Source organism: Myotis lucifugus, unplaced genomic scaffold, assembly GCF_000147115.1.
Source record: "Myotis lucifugus unplaced genomic scaffold, Myoluc2.0 scaffold_216, whole genome shotgun sequence".
Classification (NCBI taxonomy): domain Eukaryota; kingdom Metazoa; phylum Chordata; class Mammalia; order Chiroptera; family Vespertilionidae; genus Myotis; species Myotis lucifugus.
In genome coordinates this window covers 1,499,793-1,516,575 of record NW_005871264.1, presented here as the reverse complement: position 1 = coordinate 1,516,575, position 16,783 = coordinate 1,499,793, and the positions used below count along the sequence as shown (strand labels likewise).

General features: G+C 36.9%; 1 protein-coding gene and 2 pseudogenes across 3 annotated transcripts in view; all 3 read left to right on the top strand.

The window, feature by feature from the left end:
- PDSS2 (decaprenyl diphosphate synthase subunit 2) overlaps window positions 1–16,783 on the top strand; it is a 202,257-nt gene that overhangs the window by 156,097 nt on the left and 29,377 nt on the right. For all 3 annotated transcript variants that reach the window (XM_014463680.2, XM_006098018.3, XM_023761774.1), the window contains 2 exons: window positions 4,071–4,244; window positions 6,131–6,262. In XM_014463680.2, coding sequence (XP_014319166.1) covers window positions 4,071–4,244; window positions 6,131–6,262 — 306 coding nt within the window. The remainder of the gene's footprint in view (window positions 1–4,070; window positions 4,245–6,130; window positions 6,263–16,783) is intronic.
- LOC102433489 lies at window positions 7,441–8,850 on the top strand (annotated as a pseudogene).
- Window positions 14,297–14,583, top strand: LOC111827764 (annotated as a pseudogene).

Below are 16,783 nucleotides of genomic sequence, written 5' to 3'. Positions count from 1 at the left end.
GTAAATAGGTATGTACAAATGTACTACTACTGTTTAAAAAGCAACTCAAAGTACACATCCCCCAGACATCTCAGTAGCAGAACAGCATCTTATATGTGAGCAAAACCCCCAGTACCACTGTCTCCGGCAAACATTGTCTTGCAAGCTTCAGGTTTTTTTTCCTGTGTGTTTTTGAACTAGCTTTATTTGAGCAAAAAGATCATGTGACAGTGAATAAGAGACCTATATTTTTTAAATTAATGTACTTCTATCTGATAGTCATTTGATAGGTATGTTGGCATACATTTACCTTTCTGGAAAAAAAAAGAATTCCATCAAAAATAAATATTCACTGAATGTATCTTCCTTTAATAAATAATAAATCTTCAGTAAAAAGTGCACATATATAAGTTGATGCTGTGAGTATATCTAAATCTCATTTACCCTGACTGCATTCATTCATTTCATACCAATTCTATATATCTTCTGTCTGAAAATACTGATTTGGATGTGGTTATCAAACCAGTTTCTTGGTATTTTACAATTGAAAATGAATGGAGGGACTGTTACATTTTTAACCAAGTTCATAATAAGTAATAATTTCATGTTCAGGGAATAAAATCTCTGATTAACTTAGAAACAGAATTATTGATTTATTGTCTGATTAACTTATGGTAGCAGATTTCAAGAGACTATAAACTAATTGTTTCTTTGTTATCTGGATTTTCTAAGTTTTTTTCAATGATCGTGTATTGCATAATTGAAAATGTAGAAATGATGAATAATAAAATGTCTTCATTATAATAAGAAAAATATAATGAACAAAACTAATCTTTGATCATTGGATATTCTGTAAGAATAATTCTGAAATAGAACTGTTGGCAGCAAAATGGCACCAGAATGTTACTGGAGATTGGAACTTGGTTCAGCAACTGCATTTGAGTTCTGGCTAAGAGAGAATTGAGAGCCAAGACTCAAACTATAAAAAAAAAAAATAGTTTATTTAGAAAGTCACAGAGGTAGAAGAAGTGAGCCATAGGAAAAAAAATGGGCTCAGGAAACAAGTTACAGAGGCAAAAGAAGGGCCCTTGGAGCTTAGGAGAAAGAGAGAGGCAAGGAAAAGGTTCTTAGGGGAAATGGTGATGAAAGGCATGTGTGTGTTCCATACTAGCCACATAGGGTTCTTCCTCTTAAAGGCTTTTATCTACTCAAAAGGCGAGTGTTTCAGGGGAAGATCTCAATGGACAATTCATCAGCTTTCCAGGACATGGTCTCCACTGATTGGTTGGCACTAGGACAGGTCATTAGTCATCTCAGCTGGTCCTTATGTCAGACATGGCATCGCTTGCCCTGTTTTGCTGCTTTTCTGGGCCTGGAGCTGAAATACAACTGAAACCTAGATATTATCCCTAGGGGTTAATGCTTCAGAGTGGTTATGCTAGGGGCCCACATGAGAGTGGCATGAGGCCACTCTTCGGCCCCTTGTTCCTCCTCAAAGGGGGTCTGCCACAAGACTAGTGACATGCGGGGGCAGGGGGAGAGGTCAGGGGCGGGTCCAAACTGCATGACCCACGATATGAAAGGTCAGGGGGTCTAGGTCTGAACCAAATGACCAGCAATATGTTAGGAAACAAAAGATGACCCTGGGGGCGTGGTCCTGGTTTTCCCATTTTTGCCTGTTGCTAGGCACCCGAGGCTTTCTGCCCTGGTGACCTTCTGTACCTGGCCCATTGTCCTTGCTCTGCTCATGCCTGTCTGCCTACCACGGAACTATATTGATTTATCAATATATTTATATCTGCATATATACAAAGGTATAGGGATATATACAAGCCATTTCTGAACTGTGAGCTTCTTGAGGACAGTCTATTTAAAATCGTCGTATCTATATTGCTTCACAGAGAACCTGACCTATAATAGAACCTAAATAAATGTTTGTTGTATGATTAAAGTTGGGTAGTATACAAACCACAAAAAGTTCATTAAGAGCTGCATAAATTTTTTAAATGTTAAACACTTGAAGCCAAAAAATGTAAAATTATACTCATTACCTTTTTTCTTTTTAAACAACTTTATTGAGATATATTTGACATCATAAAATTAACCCATTTTAACCATAAAATTTAATGATTTTTAGTTACTTTATTGAGTTGTATAATTATCAGTTTTAGGACATTGTCAAACATGCCCCCTAAGGTCCTTCATGGCCATTTTTAGTTCCCACACCAGCCTAGGCAACCACTAATCTACAATTCAAATAAATGGAATGTACAATATGTGGTTTCCTGTGGCTGGCTCCTTTCACTTAGCTTAAATTTTTTATTAAATTTTTAATATATGTTTTTATTGATTTCAGAGAGGAAGGGAGAGGGAGAAAGAGATAGAAACATAAATGATGAGAGAGAACCATCGATTGGCTGCCTCCTGTACAACCACTACTGGGGGGTCGAGCCCACAACCTGGGCATGTGCCCTGACCGGTAATCAAACCAAGGACCTCTTGGTTCATGGGTTGAGGCTCAATCACTGAGCCACGCTGGCTGGGCGTTAATGGTTCCTTTTAAAGTTTATTCATTATTTTTTATTTTGTCCTCAAATAATGGTGAAAGGAGGATTATGGTATGGGTGGCCAGAAGTAAAATGTTTCAGTTAATTAATCCTTGTCCATTAATTCTAGTTAAAGGTTTCAAAGAAACACCATACAGTAAACATTGTTTTATATATTTACTTCACCATTCTTGTCCTCAGAGAGCTCACTGGGCAGAGCAGAGCTGTCCAATAGGCTACCAGGGGTGGGCAAACTTTTTGACTCGAGGGCCACAATGGGTTCTAAAACTGGACCGGAGGGCCGGAACAAAAGCATGGAGGGAGTGTTTGTGTGAACTAATATAAATTCAAAGTAAACATCATTACATAAAAGGGTACGGTCTTTTTTTTTTTTTTAGTTTTATTCATTTCAAACGGGCAGGTTCCAGCCCGCGGGCCGTAGTTTGCCCACGGCTGGCTAGCCACTAGCTCCTCTACCTGTTAAGTACTTGAAATGTGGCTAGTGATGTGCTGTAAGTATAAAATACACACTAGTTTTGAAAACTTAGTATTAAAAATGTAATTATTTCATTTATAATTTTATATTGCGTATATATAGAAATAGTATTTTTGATATTGGGATAAATAAAATATGGGATTAAGATTAATTTCACCTCTTTTTTCACTTGTTTAATGTAGCTCCTAGCAAATTTTAAATTGCACATGTGGCTTACATTATATTTTTATTGGATATCACTGGTCTAGAGTCAGTAAGTGTTTGTATACTCACAGATACTGTAATGATTTTCATAATTTAAAAAGGATGAAATTAAACTGCAGTTATATCCTCTATTCTGTTGTTTCTTCTTATGGGAATAAAGTGTGATGAATAATCTAATTACACTAGTAAATTATGATGGGTTGCCTCCTCTCTGATTTCTCTATTTAACTGTTTACAAAAGATTGTAGTTCCTTTCTTATGCCTTTGACATTTTCATATAAGTTAAAGGAAATAGGATTCTTGTATTTTAGAATATTAGCACTTAAGAACTGATTTGAATATAGAAGGGAGTTAGAGGTCCAATTATCTAATTTTGCTTTATTCTGAAAATATATTTTAACAGAAGTCCCTTATCTAAAGATAAAATTTGCTTCATCATTTTTTTTTCATTTCCCCCCCCCTTACCCTAAAAAGGGCAGTTCTCATCCTAGTCAGTTTGGTTTCGTGGATAGAGCATTGGAAGGGTCCTGGACTGCGGGGCGTGCAGGAGGCAGCTGATCAGGGATTCTCTCTCACCATTACTGTTTCTATCCCTCTCTCCCTCTTCCTTCCTCTCTGAAATCAGTTAAAAAATAAAAATAAAGAATATGGGCCCTTTATTTTTTTAAAAGGCAGTTCTCGCCCCCTTAGCTCTCTTTAGGTAGGTTCAGCATCTCTTAGTTCTGTCTTGTGGCAATAGCATGAGTATTTTGAATAGTTTATATCTTAACTTTTATTCTTTAAAAACTGAAACAATTCAGTTACTCTCAACACCTTTTTGTCTTGGTTTTTGTTGCATTTTTTAGGAAGATCCTATCACAAATGACATTGGAATATCGACTTGGAAGGAACAGACTTTTCTCTCCCATGGTGCCTTATTAGCAAAGAGCTGCCAAGCTGCAATGGAATTAGCAAAGCATGATGCTGAGGTTCAGGATATGGCATTTCAGTATGGGAAGCACATGGCCATGAGTCATAAGGTATTTGCACACCCTTTCTCCTTCTCGGTGCTTACAGAGCTAAAATGATACATCAGAACTTTTTGGCCATTTGGTAAGCTTTTTCTCAAAAAATGTTTATTGTGTGTTTAAAACCTATCAGTCATAGACAGTGATTGTTATATAAACAGTGTGATTGGTGAATACTGTGTAATTTTGACAGAAAGCTGCAGCTTACTTTAACCATATTTGTGATATTTGTCTTTTCTTACCACCTGAAAGGGTTCTTGAAAGAACTCTTGCAATTATTAAATTACATTTAATGTTGCTATTTATAGAATAGAATATTTTCATTTTTGTTACAGTTCCCTTCTAGTTCCTTATGTAAAACAAATTATGGAAAATTAATGAAATTTGGAAATATACTGAATAAAATTAAAAGCTTTACTTCTAATAACTGATTCTTTTGAATGGGCATAGTAAAATATAAAATGTCCTAAGATTAGCTGTTGCATTGTTTCCTCTATGGATATATAATTGTAAAATTGTATTTAATATATTTATACCTTAAATGTTACTTAAATAGCTTATAAGAAGGGAAAAATACCTATATATGTAAAAGGCTAATATGCTAAATGTCCGACCCTCCAATTGGTCGCTATGACATGCGCTGACCACCAGGGAGCAGACGCTCAACACAGGAGCTGCCCTGATGCGCACTGGCACCACGGACCTGGCGCCCACAAAGCAACACTTGGCTTCCCCCAAGCGGGACACAGGCCCTGCCACCACCCCAGAGCAACAGCCCACCAAATCGCAGCCAACACTGCCGAGACCCCATGGTGCAAAATGTGGCCCACAGCCCAGCTACATCACGTAGCAATGCCCGGCTTCCTCTCCCTAGCCACGACTAGCTTCCTTGCAGTTTCTTCAGCCCAGGAACACGACTTGCTTTATAGCCAGGTGCAAACATTTCACACTTTAACCAAATGTCTGTGAAGCGTTTTCCCATGCCTCATCTCATTTGATCCTCACAGAAGTCCTGGAGCAGGTAGTTAGGAGACTTGGTGGAATCCTATTTTCTTTTCATTAGCCAGAAAACAGAGATTTAGTAAGTCAAGAAACTTGACCCAACTGAAAAGAAGTAAGAAATGGTGGACCCTGAAAATGACTTCAGGTTTTGTCACTGCGCAGAATATAGTCAAGCACTGCTGCAGTTAAATATTTACCCTTTGTTCTCCCTGTGTGATCTACAATAATAATCTGCTTCATGTTGATATTTACTGCTGTGTTGCTAACAATTACCTGAAAGAGAAGTTGGGGTGCTTCATTGGGCTGGAAAAAGTTTAGCTACATCAGAAAGCAGGTCTAATTAAGCAAGTTTATTCTCTATATATATAAAAGACTAAGTTGACTCACGCATGTGCAATACATACAAAGCTCTCACTGGCGCCAATTGCACGCGTGTGTTTCGACCTGTCATTGTCGATCGTGAATTTGGTTGACACTTCTATTATAGAGAAAGGGCGAATAGTGATATTAAAATATTTCTTCTAATTAATTTCCTTTGCACCGGGCCACTAATATTAGTATAAATGTAATATGTCCAGATAATTTTTTACATATTTTATTAAATCTTAGGTTAGTTTATTAAGCAATTATATTTATTAAGTGTTTTTGTAAATCCTGACCTTGAACTTAAAGTAAAGTAAAGGTTTATGCTAAATAAAAAAGGGATATGTTAAGGAAAAATTATTTTAAAGATTATTGTTAATCATATAAACTGGTTTTTGGCTTATTAAAGTACACCTAAAACCTGCATTTCTTAAACTTTATTTTTCACTATATTACCTAGTACTTTCTGTATATGACTAAGACATACCAATATATATGCATTTCACTCATTTAACTCTTTTCACTACTTCTAGATAAATTCTGATCTCCAGCCTTTTATTAAAGAAAAGACCAGTGACTCCACGACATTTAATCTGAACTCAGCTCCTGTAGTCTTACATCAGGAGATTCTTGGAAGAGATTTGTGGATTAAACAGATTGTTGAGGTAAATGAAAGTACTCCTATATTAGGTTCCAATAGAATTAGCTGATTTTAGAACATAATTCATATTTTATGATAATCTAAGACAGTGGTTCTCAACCTTCCTAATGCCGCGACCATTTAATATAGTTCCTCATGTTGTGGTGACCCCCAATTTCATTGTTACAAATTAAACATAATTAAAGCATAGTGATTAATCACAAAAACAATATGTAATTATATATGTGTTTTCCGATGGTCTTAGGCGACCCCTGTAAAAGGGTCGTTCGACCCCCCAAAGGGTCTCGACCCACAGGTTGAGAACCACTGATCTAAGACATCAGCCATATAGATCAGCCATATAAGAACTTATTCATATAACAGGTAAAATTCTTACTTTGTAATCTACATTTTAAGAGGTAAAATGTTACTTACAAGTTAGAAACTGCAATACTATGTTTGTTATTATCTGAGTTTTTAGAATACTGCAACATAAAACTAGTGTGTATGGTGAATACTAATTAACTCAGATGATTTTTTTTTTCCTAAAGGCTTTCAAAAATCGGGCTATGGTAATAGCACTACCCTTTAACTGACAGCAATTTTCCATCTGCAAACTCTAGCACAAGCTGCAGAATTCCAGGAGGTCCGTCTGTCAGCTCATTGGGTTATTTTAAAACAAACTTGGACCCTGAATATTCAAGTTCTCAGGCATTATCATAGGGGGGGGGGGAGCATGGTTAAGTGGGAAGGGTAAAGGGGCTTAAGCTGGCTAATTTTCCCACTTTGGGGGCGGGGAAGTTGTGGGTGACGAAAGGAAACTTTTTTGGTTTTTGTTTAATCCAGAAACCCTGGTTCAAAAGTCATTGCTCTTTTACCTAAAGCTTCATGGAATTTATGTAGCTTCATGGTTCTGATTGATTGGGTTAACCTGAGAATGACACAGGGAAGGAACCAGGCACAGCTGAGGGGGTAGCTACCATGCTTAAAGCAGAGAGTTCCTAAGTGATACGTGCATTCAGAAAGATAAGATGTTTGCTCTCCTCCCCCTCCTCCCCTATTGGCTCTCAAAATGCTATCAGCCGTCTTAAAATCCCTTATTCACCAGGTAGGAAACAATAGGATTCCTTTCTGGGGAAACTGTCAAGCTCAGGCAATAAGACCTGCAGATGTGAATGATGGAGGCCCCCCAGTAAACACGCCATGTCCTTGCAGCCCTCCAACAGGGAGGCCCACCAGTTGACAAGCCCCAAAGTATCCAAGTGCAGCACCATAGGTACTAGAGGACCACTGGGCATTTGAGTAAAACCTCTGCCGTAAAAGAATGAGGCAAGGCTCTTCCTTTCCGATCCGTCATCTGAGGTGGAATGGCAGATTTTCATGAACGTCCTTACAGGGAAGACCATCTCTCTCAAAGTTGAACCCTTGGATACAATAAAAAAATGTAAAGGCCTAGATCAGGGGTGGGCAACCTTTTTGTGAGTGTGTGCCAAAACCAGCAAAATCTCTGACTCAAAATTCTTCTGCGTGCCAACCCTAATTTTTTGAGAACATGTTACGCCTACTTGATATCTCTTAAGGTGTACAAATGTGAAGAACCTTGAAGAAATAATAAAATTCATTCGAGCGACAAAAACACAGTATATGATGATGAAAAATACATTTATTTTTTAATGTATACATGTACACTGGTAATCTGACAGAAAACTTTATGACTCCATTTGATATTATCAGTGGGACTTTTGCTGCTGCATCACTGATGACAGAGATTTTACATCAGGTTTATATTTCATGACCTTCAGAAATATGCACGAGCTACTACTTTCATCCATCAGGCTACTCCTATTACAAAACTTAACAAAATTCATCACTGAGAACAAAGATTCACAAGCGTATGTGGATGAAACCAAAACACTGGTCAGATCTAGGAAGGCAGGGAGAGTTAAGGCAGAGGCATAGAAATTGCTCTTCCCCTCTCTCGTCAATCCATGTCTATGGTCTTTAAGATAACTTGTTATGTAAAATTATTTATTTATCTAAGATGCACCTACATTGAATTTATCTGAAAAATAAAAAAGTCGATATTAAGAAAATAATTGTAAATGGAAGATTATAAGAGAGGGTTTCGGGTGCCAGCAAAAGTTACTGGCGTGCCATGTTTGGCACGCGTGCCAAGGGTTACCCACCCCTGGCCTAGATCCAGGATAAGGAAGGAACTCCGCCTGATCAGCAAAGACTGATCTTTGTTGGCAAGCAACTGGCAGATGGACATACTTTGTCTATGACTATGACATTCAAAAGGAGTCCACTCTTCATCTTGTGTTGAGACTTCGTGGTGGTGCTAAGAAAAGGGAGAAGTCTTACACCACTCCCAAGAAGAATAAGCATAAGAGAAAGAAGGTTAAGCTGGCTGTCCTGAAATACTACAAAGTGGATGAGAATGGCAAAATCAGTCGCCCTCACAGGAATGGCCTTCAGATGAATGTGTTGCTGGAGTTTTTATGGCCAGTCACTTTGACAGATGGTATTGTGGCAAATGTTGTCTGATCTATTACTTCAACAAATCAGAAGACAAGTAATTGTATATGGGTTAATAAAAGACATGAACTAACATTAATAAAAGAAAAGAATGAATCAAAAACAAACTGATAAAAAGAGGGAACTTAGAAGAAAAGAGACTGTAAAAAAATGACATTTTCAGAAGTACTGTAATCAGTATACTCAGGAGATATTAAATCCATAAAATAAGAGCAGGTTATATATTTTAAAAATGACAATCCAAGAATGAGAAATCAGAATTATAAAATAAAAAATATAAAGCAGAATATTTTTAAATAGAAAATATAAATGAGAAAATCTCCCAGAAATTTGAATGAAAAGATAATAGAAAATAGAAAAGTTAAGAAAATTGGAGGACCAATTTAAAAGATTCTCTATGTATTATGAATCCCAAAAAGAGAATACTGAAAATGCAGACAAAAAAAAATTAACAATGAATTTTTTAAAAGAAAAGAAAATTTCTAAAAATTGAAGGCCCTCAGTCTCCAAATTGAACTGGTGCCCTAAATAATGAATTTTAAAAGACCCATGCCAAATCATATCATTATCAGATTTTGAAACAATGGGGATAAAGAAGATATCCTAATACTTACAGAAAGAAAAAGAAAATCCTACCTGCAAATGATCAAGAATCAGTTGGTTAGAGCATTGTTCCAATACACCAAGGTTATGGGTTTGATCCCCACTCAGGGCACTTTTTAAAAAATAATAATGATAATCCGAATGGCCGTGGAGACACTGAAAGCTTCAAGACAATGGAGTTTACTTCAGTATTCAAAGAGAAAATTATTTCCAACTTAGAATTTTATGCCAGTCATGTTGCCAATGTGACATTAAATAAAGACAATTTAAAACAGATAAGCAAGATCTCAAAAAAACTTACCTTCCAAGCATCTTTTTTCAGGGAGTAGGTGAGGTATTTCTATCAAGGCAAGAAGTAACCAAGAAAAAGAAAGTCATGGACTTTAGGAAGTAGGGGATCAGACATAGGTGTGAGGCAGTGGGAAATCCTAGGACAAAATGAAGGGAAGAATAATAAGCCAACAGTGTTGCCAATAATAAGAGCACTTACCATGTGCCAAAAACTGTTCTAATGAGAAATCAGAGGCACAGAGGGATTAACTACCCTGTGCACAGTCACACAGGTAGCACATGGTGGAGCCAGGATTCAAGCCCATGTAGCCTAGCTCCAGGGCCCATGTCCTTAGAGTACATGCTACACTGTTTCTAATCCAAGCAAGTCTTGGGCTGATGGCTGTGCATCCAGTCTGCATTGGAACAAGAAGACAGAGACCTCCAGGAGAACTATCTCTAAGGGAAAAATGGGACTGATGATTGCCTAATGTCCTCAACCATATAGAGAATTTAGGGACAAATAATGATAGGCACAGAAAAGTAAGGGTTCCTGTTACTTTTACTGCAAACACAAAATTTGCCCCAAAACCTAGCTACTTCAAATAATCATTTTATTGTGTTCATGGATTCTCTGGATCAGGAATTTGGACAGTGCACTGAGGAGGTGACTGCTCTGTGATTTCTGGGGCCTCCGCTGGAAAGACCCAGTGGCTAGAAGTGACTCAGTAATGCTGGGGCCTGGGATTGTTTGGAGGCTCCACTCTCACCTGGCACCTGGACTGGGCTGTCAAGAAACCAGGCTGCTGACCAACCAGAGTGCTCACACATGGCCCCTCCATTTAGTTTGGCCTTCTCACAGCCCGGCAGCAGCAGAGTAGTCCAACTGTTTACCTGTCTGATGAGAACTCCAAATGCAAGTGTTCCAGCTGCACCATGTCTTAGAATTAGCCTCCCAAGTCCCAGTCACTTCCACGGTCTCCTGTCAATTCAAGGGGAAGGTTGTAGATCTCACCTATCAAATGGGAAGAGTTTCCAAGAATTTGGGGCCCACATTTTAAAAGAACCACACTAAACATGGATAAAATGATGTAGTTATTAGCTATAATAAAAAAAATTAATGTGTAAGAAAGGAAATGTAATAGTTCTCTACGTGGCCTAAAAAATATTTATATAGCATAAAATACAAATATCAAATATTGATTTAAAGCAAAAATGTCATCAATGCAAGGAAGTGAAGGAAAAAATGTATTTTGGTCATGTAAGAAATGTAGGGGGTGGAGGCAGCTGGGGGGAAAAGGAGACTTATGTAATACTTTAAACAATAAAGAATTTTTTAAAAAGAGAGAGATAAGATCATTTTCCTTACAATTCAGGTACCCCCTACCTCTGTCTAAATTGTCCATGTAAATTACTTACAAAGTGGGATTGCTTTGAGCTTGGCTGGGAATTGTTTAAATAAAAGGTAGATTTCTCAAAAAGAAAAAAGAAAAGAAATGTGATTATTTTTTTCATGGTAGGATCAATAGATAATGTCTAAAATTTAATCAAGGAGGAACAATATTTGAAGATTAACAGCAAAAGAAACAAAGAGAGGGACACAGGACAGAGAGAATCTGGAGAGTGCTAGGAGTTTTATTAGAAGTCTTATACTATTTGACTTTTTAAATAATATACATATATCTGGTTTTATTTTAAAACTTTTATTTTAAAATGTTATATACTTTATTACAGTGATTTTACTTCAGTCATCTATACCAGGAAAAAAATATCAGAGATTGGGCAAAGACTTACGTATTAAAATATAGTAAAATACTAATTCTAAAAGGAAGAACATGAAAATTGATGCATTTCAATATAGAAAAATGTTAAATGAAATATCATACAATTGGGATATCACATGGCTATTGAATATTGTATTACTAGGGTATATTTGTGTATTTTTGACAGCTGAACTGAAAATATATATACAGATGGTGTTAGTAGCTCTAATTGAGTTACATTAGAATACATTACAGATTTACATTTTGGTTGAAAAAATACAGCTAAATATGTTCAATGAAAGTTACCAACTCTCCCTACCAACTATTCATATATATACGTATACATGTAAGAGTAGCATAGATATGAATTTTAAAGGAACTTCACTGAAAAGGAACTTATTTAACCCTTAGTTTCTTTGTAAGCATGCTAAATTGTCAATGTAGACAACACGAGAGTCCAGGATTTCCTAAACAGCTGGTGAAATATTCCCAAACCAGTATCCCCAACTTGATTTAAATTCAAAAGGATATTCTTTCCAAATCATCTGTGTGTAGCCACTGACTTCAGGCTCTTCTCCTTATATCTGCATGTCTGAGTCATGAACAGGGTCACTGATGAGAGAGGATGCATTCATCTGAAGCAAATAAATGTTAGTTTCTGTCATGCAAGTGGCAACAGTCTTCAGATTGAAGATGCCTAACAAGTTTATTTTAATCTTCTAAATTATATTCATATTTATATAAAGCTCTATAAGAGAATGATCTGGCACTGTGAATGAGTTAGGGAACACAATTTACATAACACTTGAGAGAGACATTCTATCCTAAATCTCAAGGAGGTTTCATATTAATTCTAAAACTAGCCCTTTCTAATGCTCTTTTCCAATTTTTTCGTGAAATTTGCCTCCTCTGCATTTTTGCAGTCCTCTCCTCCCCCACGTTTTGAATTTTATTGCAGCATCCTTAAGGATAATAGTGAATTAACCTTTGAATTATTCATAGTACATGGCTTAGTGACTTACTTGGAGTAGTCATTCAATTAATATTTATCAAAAAGTGTGTGTGGTGTGGTCTTCACAGGGTAAGCTATATTTGATGGCAGTCCGTTTTGTTAAATAGAGTCAAGTTGGTGTAGTGGAAATGGCCCATAGAGGACCAGGATTTAGAAGACCTGGGTTCTAGTTTGGGCTTTGCTAGCATCTGCAAAACCTTTATCACATCCTTTCACGTCTTTTTTATTATTTTCTGCAAAATGATGGCATTTGAACTAGATCATTTCTAAGATCCCTTTCAGCTCTTAAATAAATCTAAGAAATAGGTCTCTTAGGCAAGAGATGCATCATAAGAAAAATATTTATCTCTATTAGAAGCTTAATACTTGTTTTGACATTGAGAAATAGAAAAGTCTTGCTCCTGAAGGTAGAAGTCACCTATGATTTCTTATTTTCACATATGAAATAACTTCCCTGCTCTTCTCAGATAGGTGTGTTCAACATCATTGTGAAGTCAGGATGAAGAGCACCTCTGGAATTTTTCATATCAAGCGCTGTTACCTCCTCTCCAACTCTCTCTTTCCCCCCAAAAAAAGTCTTAAGATTAGCTAGCCCTCTTCCATCGCGCCCATAGGTGCACACATACACACCATACTCTTTCACAAGAGGCAATTTAGGCCACTAACCAGGCCTGAAACAGCTGAAAAATATTTGTTGGGCAATGTCTCCATATAAATTCTACAGATTTCTCCCTACCTTAATTTTAAATTTAAATTTGTAGCTGCTGGAAAATAATGATCAGGTAAAAATACTGATAGTGAATGGTGATTCGCCCTAGGGAGGTGAAGTCATTACTCAGTTATCATTTGATCCCTAATAAAAGAAGGTGGAATCTTCCCGGGAATCACAGAGCTCTGACTCTCTTGGGGAGTCCAGGGGCTATTGCAGGTCAGCAGCTTTATTTTTAATGATCCTTCTCGTTTTCTGCTGCCATTACAAGTCACCTAGAGAAATGAGAATTATGATATTTTCTTGGTTATTTCTGAAAGTACCGAAATGTCACTTAGGCTTGTGGCATTCTGACAGTGTCATAACCAGCCATAAAATACCTTACGTGAACTGCATATTACCAATGCTAGGCTGTAACTCACTTGTCCCTAGATATCCTACTATTCTTATTCAAAAAGTTGAGACAAAGACGGTTAGGCAAAGCTGGTATGTATGAACATAACACATGCATACTCGCAATCTGATACCTTTCCAGCTCTGTAACTGGAGAACCTGATTCTTCTACTAAATTAAAAAAACTCACTGGCTACTTCACCTGCTGGACTAGCAGATAGAGTAGATTTCTGATTTGTGACCTTTTTAATCCTCTCACACTATACCCAAACCATTCTTCTCTATTCCCTAACAAACCTCCTTTTTATGTATAAACTCTACCTCTTAATACCAATGCAAATGTACAGAGAGTTTATTTTCAGTAAGACCTGTTTTCTCTAAAGGAACCAATTATATTTCTGCCTATGCCAAGGCAAAATACCTTTAAAATGTCTTTCCTTTTGCAGCCACCAATATAATCTTTTAATCAAACAAGAAACCAAGTATTCACATGGACTCAAAGCACCCTGTTGATTACAAATTAAATACATCGAACAAACTTAGTTTCTCCAATAATGAGACAAACTGCTATTGTGTAATTCCTGATGTAACAGAGAAGTATACAGCATCATCTGTATAGTTACCTTGCCAGAATGTTTAAGCTTTAATCATAAGAAAACAATCAGACAAATCCCAGATAAGGGACATTCTGCAGAGCAACTGACCTGGACTAAATGCCAATATTGGACATAAAGCTGGCCGTCAGGGCCACAGACTTTCCATCCTAGGACCATGGCCCAATTTGTCCATAACCTTGCAGAGGAGGCCCCACTAGTAAACGCTACTGTGACTTATGGAAGCCTTGATTGACCACATTTTGGCACTGTGCCAACCCCTGCTTAGATCCCTACAGATATTCAGAGCTGGAAAAATATAGTCATAGTGCTCAAACTGGTAGTTTCAGGCAGCTCACAGTTAAGGAAGCTCTGCTGAATGGTTTGGTGAACACTGAAGTGTGGATGTGATTTTATGTCAGCAAGATCATAGGCAAGTATGGCATCCTTGGCTATAATGTTTGAAGATCAATCTTTAACATCTGTTTCTTTTTGGTTTATTATTTGAAAGTTCTTGGAATATGAGTGATCAGAATGGTGTTTGAATTTTAAAAAGATCTGTCAAAAATGTCAATATTATGAAAGAAAATGTAGTGGTGTGTGGACTGTTGTAGATGAGAAGATATTAAAAAGCCATGACATCCATTAGGAATACATGATTTTTAATTTGATCTTCGATTGGGACAAAAACAGCTCTGAAGGACACTGTTGGTTGACTTGGAAATTTTGAATATAGATTATATCTTAAATATTATAGTAAATGTTACACTTGTCAGGTGTGATCATGTCTTGGGTTATGTAGAACATCATTTTGTTCTTAGGAAATAAATGCTGAAGGGATGAGGCATCATGATGTCTACATTTACCCTCATATACTCAGCAAATGATCATATAGAGAGAAAACAAATATGGCAAAATACTACCAATTGGTTAATCTAGGTGGAGGGCAAATGGGTGTTTATTATGTTCTTTCAACCAAACAATTTGAGAGAAAAGTAGTTTTCATTGGAAGCTAAAGAAGAGAATCTTTAAAATAAATTTTTACCAAGACTATAGCGGATAGCATGGGGGAAGAATAAAATGGTAATAGAGATGATCAGTCTCAAGGATTTCTCCACTCCCTGCTGTGGAATATTAGTTTTCTGCTTTTAGAAAAAGGTTTCCCCGTATCCAGCTTTCAAGTCCAGATAACAGTAGGTGGAAACTGGAAACAGTTCATTTATGTCATCTGATCCTTCTTTGTTACCTGACTTATAAAAAAACATTTGCTTCTTAAAATAAAAGACCACATTGTACATCCATTACTTACCAACAGGGAATTTATCTGGCTCAGTCTGCAGAGATTGGTATATAAACATTTGGAATTAATCCCTCTGTGCATCCTCTCAGAGTGCTGGCTTTTTTTGCTTTTGTATAGAATATTGTTTTACAGTACTCACTGTAGCTGTCTGAGCAGGCCTCCAATGTCATGAGCACTGGCACACAATCTTGTCTACTTCATATCGTTTTGCGTGTGTTTTAATTTATTGGGGTGAATTGGTTAATAAAACTTATATAAGTTCAGGTGTATAATTCTGTAATATATCATCTGTATATTGTATTATGAGTTCACCACCCCAAGTAATTTATCCCCCCTTTACCCTCTTCTACATCTCCCCACCCCACTTTCCCTCTGGTAATCACCATACTGTTGTCTGTGTCTATGAGTTTTGGTTTTGGTTTTGGTTTTTGCTTAATCCCGTCATCTTTTCCACCCAACCTCCCTCCCCAGTGACAGCTGTCAGTCTATCCTCTGTATCTATGAGTCTGTTTCTATTTTGATTGTTACTTTATTTTGTTCATTAGATTCCACATATAAGTGAAATCATATGGTACTTGTCTTTCTCTGACTGGCTTATTTCACTTAGCATAATGCTCTCCAGGTCCGTCAGTGCTATCACAAAAGGTAAGATTTCCTTCTTTTTTTACAGACAAGTAATATTCCATTGTGTGAAAGTACCACATCGGTTTTATCTACTCATCCACCAATGGACACTTGGGCTGTTTCCAAATCTTAGCTGTTGTAAATAAGGCTGCAATGAACATAGGGATGTGGATATTCTTTCTGATTGGGGTTTCAGGATTCTTAGGTTATATTCCCAGAAGTAGGATCACTGAGTCAAATGTCAGTTCCATTTTTAATTTTGGGAGGTAGCTTTATACTACTTTCCACAATGGCTGCACCAATCTGCATTCCCACCAACAGGGCACAAAGGTTCCCTTTTCTCCACATCCTCACCAGCACTTGTTTGTTGATGTATTGATGATAGCCATTCTGACACATGTGAGGTGATATCTCATTGTGGTTTGAATTTGCATTTCTCTGATGCTTAGTGATGGTGAGCATCTTTTCATGTGTCTATTGGCCTTCTGTATGTTCTCTTTGGAGAAGTGTATATTTAGGTCCTTTGCCCATTTGTAATTGGATTGTTTGGATTTTTTTTTTTTTTTGGTGTTGCATTTTATAAATTCTGGATATTAATCTCTTACCAGATGTATTATTGGCCAGTATGTCCTTCCACTCAGTGGGTTATCTTTTCATTTTGTTGATGATTTTCTTTGCTATGCAAAACCCTTTACTTTGATGTAGTCCATTTTATTTGTGTTTCCTTTGCCCCAGGAGATA